Genomic DNA, 7,052 nt, shown 5'->3' with positions numbered 1-7,052 from the left:
GGTCTAGGTCATGCATTGCTATGGTGACAGCATCTGAAGGTGACGTCACAGCAGATTGTCTGCAAAGTAGTCTGAAGCCAGCTCCCCGCTAAATGTTCTACTTACATCCTATTTGCACTATTCCATGCCCCTAATGTTCCATGAGGCCGTCACTTTTTGCCTTTGCCCTTAATGGTTGCATTGATGTGTTTGCAGCATGTGCAATGTATTTAAATCTACCAAACAACATCTGAATTCAATTTCCACCTTCAGTTTATTACATAGAAAAATACACATAACATTTACGTACATTGATAGTGCTTTGTATCCAAGAAACACGAGAGACCCTCCACTCCCAACCCAGCAACCACAGGAAGTGAGAGAAAATGCTAAAAAAATATTTTCAATATTATTATCAATTTACACAAATGAAAAAATAATAAATAGGCTATTTACAAAGGTAGGCAGTGATGATTGATCTCATACAAGTTGTCGATATGAACAAGCGTTGAATGTGGCTGGGAAACTTAGCTTTTCTGTCTCTAGACACTTTCCCAAGTTTTCAAGAAGGATTTCCTTTATTACAAAAGTCAATCATGTTCTTATAAGTAAAAAGAATGCTGTTACTTTGCAATTTGCTACATTTAGTTGAATGTGGCGGTCGATCCCTTCCCTAATGGGTCTAACTCAGGTCTGCTTGATGCTACTTCGACATGCCTAGGATGACAACTTCTCTTTGACTATAGGTGTTTCATATGCATAAGTATGCCATATTCCAGACCTTTGTAGATCCTGGCGCATCCAGTTTTTGATAACTCCTTTCAAATCCCCCTCGTCATATCTCGCTTCAAGGCAATTATCAACCCTGGATTGAAAAAGTAGAACTAACCAGGCACAGCTAATGAATATTATTGGAACTCAGAATCTTACAGAATTAGGGCTTCACATTCCAAAAAATCTAAATTATGAATTTAGAAAGGGGGTGTAATCTAATTTATGTCCAGAATCTGACACACTTATTGCAAAAATGTTTGGAAGTTTGTTAGGAATTTATCAATCCTTTGAACCTTAGTTAAACAAAGCTCACAACATCAGACAACTATCGTTGAGGTGGGCGAACTCATACCTTGTTTCCATTATCTTCTGAAAAACTTTACAAAAATCTCTTTTGCAGTATTTGTTTCCTAACAAACCAGATGATCTTAACATTGAAAGTGTCATTTGTCATTAGAGAGGGAGAGATACATAAGAGCACTAGAGGGGAAACAAACACAAGCCAGTCTTCTGCAAATCTCCTGGTCCCCCATTTCATTATTAAGAAAAATAACATATCATTAGAAGGCCCTCTCTTCCCTAATTGCTGGTCACCCTTCACGTTCGACCTGGTTGGCTTTTGCCTATTGCCAGTGAATGTTTGCGGCAATTCTATCACCAACATCAGCCACCATGGTCATATTTGACCTGTTTAACCAGTAGCGAGACATTGAGTCGGGGATCTCCCCATAGTCCCATAGAGAAGACATGGTTGGGGCATGCCGTTCCCATCCCAGTTCTGCTGGCTTCAGCAGACCGCTATGGAAGAAATACAATCATAGTCCCACAGTGCTGCTTTGCTGGTGTTTACGATGTGCTCCCCGGCCGGCTGCTGGGAGAGGACGGTGACGAGCTCCCACACGATGACGCCCCAACGGAATCGGTGGACGGCTGGCGGATAAGCAGCCACTTTGAGCCTAGGGCCTTTGAAAAATGGTCATCTACACTGCCTGCAACTGAAAGGGCAGTGGCGGAGTCCGCAGGGCAGTATTGCATCCCCAAGCTACGACGGAAGTGCTCCTCGACAACGGGGTCACAAGTGTGTGGCGAGCAGGCAGCATCTGAGAAAAAAATCACAAGGGGAGATATTTACAATCATGCTTTCAGGGGGTTAGGCAATTGACAATACATTGCAAATAGCAAGTCTCTGTTCTTTCCACCCACAATCCATCTACACTTTGGCGTATTCAGAGGACTTCCCTAATAATGATTGCCATTTAGCACACTTTGGTCGCGGACACAGTTCTGTGTCTTAAGAACGCTGGTCCTACCCTTACCATGTAGGTTTACAATGAGTCTAGCGTGGTGGACCACACCTGTCATGGGAGTATACAGAGAGCTTTGGTGCTTTGCTTGGGTGTATCTCCCTTACCCTCTAGATTTACAAAAAGTTTGGATTCTTTGCACTCGACTAATAAGTAGATAGATCTGCAGGGTTCCTGGACGCTTACCTGGGCTTCGGGTTTCTAGGCGGGGGCAGTTGTTTGTGGGACTGGTGGATGGTTTGTTCCAGTTGGAGACGCAGGTGATGACTGATGGACGCATCTGGAACAGAGCAAAGTTGCTGTTAGATCAACTCAACAAGGACACCAAAGTGTAGAGAGTCAGAGTGGTGAGTTAGGAGGAAACCAACAAAGTGTGTGAACATACAAGAGAGGAAACTTGAGGCAGACAGAAGGTCAAAAACTAAAGATAGACAGGGGACACATGGAGGGGGTCAGAGTAAGATGAGGGAAAAAAGTGACAGTGAGAGAGAACCAAAAGAGAGGAAAAAGTCTTAACTATGATGGTGCTGTCAATGAAGTGATGCTTACCTGCTGCAGCATGGAGGCAGGCACCGGGCTGGGTGTTTTGCTGACAGTTGGCACAGGGCTAGGTGTCTTCCTGATGGCGGGCCCTGGGCTAGGGGTCTGTCGGCCAGCGGGCACTGGACTGGGCGTCTGGCTGTCAGCCGGCATGCAGCTACTCCGTGGCTTCTTGATCAACGCCAAAGGCTCGTCCAAGGGCGGGCTGGGCAGCGAAGACATGCAGTGGTACCTCTGCTGGGCTAGCGCCCTCTCTACGGCCTGGTCGCGCGGGCAGCGGGGCTGCTGGGGTGCCGGCTGACTTGCTGCCAGGCGGAGGGAAGCGGGGAAGAGTCGCTGCAGGGCCCGTGCCAGGGCAATGCGTTCAGATGGGGAGCTCGCCAGTTCTAGGCGCTCCGGCAGCTTGGCTATTCTCTCCCGGTCACACACCTTTGGTCTCTCCAGGACCTGAGACGTTCTTTCACTGCAGATGGGAATAAAACACACCATTTGTTATTCAGCATAGGGACAGCAGCAATTGAACTATGCAGAAACGAGATTCTGAGGCGCCAATCGATAATCAACACCTTCTAAATGATTCTCAGCTCCCCTCGAAGGCCCCTCAATGATCCTACCCCTCTATTGACTTTCAGTCCCACTCAATGGTTCACCTTGGTGGCGTTGAATCCTTCACTCAATAGCTCTCAGCCCCCCAGTGCCTCTCAGTGCTTCTCAATGACTCTCAGCTTCCCTCCAATGACTCTTGACACTACTCAATGACTCTCAGTTCTGCTCAATGACTCTCAATACCGCTCAATTACTCCCAATACCGCTCAATGACTCCCAATACCGCTCAATGACTCCCAATACCGCTCAATGACTCAATACCGCTCAATTACTCCCAATACCGCTCAATGACTCCCAATACCGCTCAATGACTCCCAATACCGCTCAATGACTCCCAATACCGCTCAATGACTCCCAATACCGCTCAATGACTCCCAATACCGCCCAATGACTCTCAATACCGCCCAATGACTCTCAATACCGCCCAATGACTCCAAATACCACTCAATTACTCCAAATACCGCTCAATGACACTCAATACCGCTCAATGACACTCAATACCGCTCAATGACTCATTATTCCTATCGCTCAATGACTCTCAGCTCCCATCAGCACCTCTTAGCCAGCCCCCGACCCCCCCCCCCCCCCCCCCCTTCCCCTCAGTGACTCTCAATCCCTCCAATGACTCTATTCCACTCACTGGTTCTCAGTCCCATCCCCCACCGCCTCTCAGCTACCCCTGGACCTGAAGCCATCCATTGCCCATGGCCAATCCCAGCCCCCAAGACAGCACTGAGAGTGTTCACTTACATGCTGATTGGCAGCGGGGTCCTCTTCCTCTTAGGCCCCGCCTCCTCCGGGCGGAGGGTGGGCGCGCTGTACCGTTCAGGGCTCAGCTTCCGTTTGATTGGATAGACCGGGATCCTGTGGCTCGAGACGGGGCGGAGTCTGTCTTCTCCCCTCATGCTCGGCTGCCCTGTTGATGCAAAACCGCACAAGGGGTGAGTAACACTGTCGCAGGCCCCCCAGTTTCAGTCAGAGAAGAACATGAGCCTCAGAAAACCCACACATGCACAACAACAAAACATCCTGCAAAGATGAACTCCTTAATGCGCCTCTGCACATTGGATGACCTCAGGGCTCACACATACTGCTAGACGGGTCTTCAATGCTGCTATATCCCGGATGCATTCTCAGTGTTCCCATGTACTAGAGGTTTCCTCCATGGTCCTATGTACTACAGGTTTCCTAAATATGCCTATGTACACTACTGAAGAGTTTCTCAGCGCTACTGTGTGCTAGCGGGTCCCTCAATGCTCTTGTATGTACTGGAGGTTTTCTAAGCGCTACTATGTATAGGAGGTTCCCTCCATGCTCCTGTGTACTGGACGTTTTCCCAGGGTTCCTGTTTACTAGAGGTGTCCTCAGGGGTTCTTCAATCTTTATTAGCTCCCAATGCGTCTCATTGAACATAAGTAGCTCTCAGTACAGAGAAGGTTGGAGACCCATCCATAGGTTTCTACATACTGTAGATCTTCTAGGCGCTATGACTTTATCTAAGGGTTCATAGACTCGACATCAGGTGCACGTCCTACAGGCACAGCCCTGGGTCAGTGCGCTTGTAAACTCACCTCACACGTGGTCACGTTATTAAACGTCGGCAGTGAGTGACCTTATAGGTTCTATAGGCTGAACTTTCCACGGTGCAAACGAGGTCTCCTCACTGCACTGGAGGGGGGGGGGGGGGGGGCGCTCGGTGTCTGTGCACACCCGGGCATTTCGAAACGCACCAATGACTTCCTAATTAGTTCTGTGCACGGCCCCCTTCAACGCCCAAATATCTGTGCACACACGACTGGGGCCAGTCGACACACAGAGCACATCTCGCCGTACTCGCGTACCCTATCTCAGTGCACTGAAACACCAAGTGTCAGTGCACTGATTTACCACCCCTCGCCGAACGCGGAGGTCACAAGACATACGCACATCCCAGCGGGAGTGCAGATATGTACCATAGCATATCCCTCGTTACGAGCACGCCCTGTCACGGTGCACACACGCACATGTGCGTGCACACATCCCAGGGCGTCCATAGGGCAGATCTTTGCGAACCAGATACCTCATTTCAATGAAAACGTATGCCTAAGATCACTGCACGCAAACACCCGCTCCCGGTGCAAACACACCACACGTCAGTACTCACAGTTATCATTTCACAATGCACACATATAGGATACCGTAGGCAACATATAGCTTGTCTCACTGCACTCGTGTAATAACATAACGTGGCATGTGTATTTGTAAAGCGCGCGTTCACTCAAGGGTACCTTGGCGCTGAACAACAGATGTTTATTGTTCATAACAGGGCTGCTGTACACTATACGCCATATATAAAACAGGGCATCGGAAACATAAGTCATTTCTCATATGAAGCAGATGGCAGAGAATGCACCAGCCGGACCACCTATAGCACATACCAGCGCTCACACATAGCACATCTCTGTGTAAATATACCTCAACATTCTGTGCACACATAAAGCAGACTTCAGTTCGCATATATAGCTAATTGTGAGGAATATATACCTCGTTTCCGAGTGAGCAAGCATAAGTTAGTGTCGCGTATAGCCAATCTTTAGCTCAGATCCTAAAAAGAGACAGTTCCTCCGATAAATGCGTCTAAAGAGAGACAGCTCTTTCCAGACAGACGGCCCGCACCTAACGAGTCCCCGAGTCTACCAGATATGAACATTTGCACCCAGCTATTGGAAAAGGCCTGCTATGAGGCGCTATACGAGAACAATATATTATTAATAAATCGGCGTTCAAGCTGGTCACTTGTTAGCCAAACTGGAACACAGCTGACTCAATTTATTCCCGGCTCTGCCTTTACTGTGGCCCTCTGCACACCCCAGGGGCGTCATTACGATTACTGTGGTCACTGAAACAACATATTAATAAATCCCCGTCTTACCTTCCAGGATATACACCTTGAAGCCTCGGCTGATGCCCGTGGTGTAATGGAAATTGGCCACCGCCATCTTGGTGAAACCCCTGCGCCTCTTCTGGGGGGTGTGGGTGAGGGAGAGTAATAGGGCCCCCAGAAAAAGATCTGGGAGATTGGGGGCGGCAGGCAGGGAACTGAGGAGGGGGCTGGCAGGAATTTAGGACGATGCTGGCAGGATGGCCTAGTCCTGTGAGGGAAGTGCCCAAGATCACACGAGCGGTACTGAGTGGCCGTGAATCCGCGCCCTGAGGCTCCTTTTAGCTCTGTGAGGCCTGCAGCCGCTCTCTGTGGGTCAGGTGCTGAAGTCTAACGTAACCTGCCTGCTCCCTGGAGGATATACCACAGGGAGGGAGCGAGAGGGCTACGCCCCTGACGCAGGGAGCCAATCCCCTTCCCGGACCCTGTTTTGGAGGTGGTGGCGCAGAGCACAGCCCCTCCCCCTCTTCTGTACCTGCTCCCGGCTGAGAGGGGAGGAGGGAGGGGGGCGGCCTGGCCTGCACGGAATTGTGTAGCTCGAGGGCTCAGGTGCCTGACATTCCAGACCCCGGAAAGGATATGTGTGCGGTGGGGGTCAAAGGTTAGAGGGGAATGTACTAAACCAAATCATTGAGGCGTGGGCTGCCGAAGAGTCACTCCCTGGATAAAAGAGCATATTCTACTCCATGTGCTCAGCACAAATAAAAATCAATTAAAACTGCATATTCATGAATCAGGTCAGGAATGTTCTTTTAGCTGTGGTGACCATAGCAATGTGAATGTTGACGACTGCAGCTTTCCCGGGTGTGTCACGGGGCTCGATCCTAGCTGCACAAAACCAGCCAGGGTTCTAGACTGCATGCACCCACCAAAGCCCTGCACCTTCTAGGGGGCTCTTAACTGTGTCAAATTACTGCAGTGCCTCGACT

General features: G+C 49.3%; 1 protein-coding gene across 1 annotated transcript; it reads right to left on the bottom strand.

The window, feature by feature from the left end:
- Window positions 1-234: 234 nt before the first annotated feature.
- LOC147684587 (transcription cofactor vestigial-like protein 4) lies at window positions 235-6,455 on the bottom strand. Its single transcript, XM_086940427.1, has 5 exons — window positions 6,115-6,455; window positions 3,954-4,119; window positions 2,607-3,060; window positions 2,244-2,337; window positions 235-1,853 (listed from the first exon to the last, which is right to left on the bottom strand). Exons 1-5 carry the CDS (start codon window positions 6,179-6,181, stop codon window positions 1,600-1,602), a joined length of 1,035 nt encoding a protein of 344 aa, XP_086796553.1. The 5' UTR covers window positions 6,182-6,455; the 3' UTR covers window positions 235-1,599.
- Between the last annotated feature and the right edge of the window lie 597 nt (window positions 6,456-7,052).

This window comes from Lissotriton vulgaris, chromosome 10 (genome assembly GCF_964263255.1).
Source record: "Lissotriton vulgaris chromosome 10, aLisVul1.2, whole genome shotgun sequence".
Taxonomy (NCBI): domain Eukaryota; kingdom Metazoa; phylum Chordata; class Amphibia; order Caudata; family Salamandridae; genus Lissotriton; species Lissotriton vulgaris.
This window is presented reverse-complemented; position numbering and strand designations above follow the sequence as displayed.

What these genes read in the sequence shown, in the direction of transcription:
- LOC147684587 (XM_086940427.1), bottom strand. Translation starts at nt 6,181, where the DNA reads ATGGCGGTGGCCAATTTCCATTACACCACGGGCATCAGCCGAGGCTTC. An exon ending in CAAGGTGTATATCCTGGAAG is followed by an intron (nt 4,120 to 6,114) that starts GTAAGACGGGGA and finishes TTGCATCAACAG; the next exon opens with GGCAGCCGAGCATGAGGGGA. An exon ending in CTGCCTCCATGCTGCAGCAG is followed by an intron (nt 2,338 to 2,606) that starts GTAAGCATCACT and finishes GCTCTGTTCCAG; the next exon opens with ATGCGTCCATCAGTCATCAC.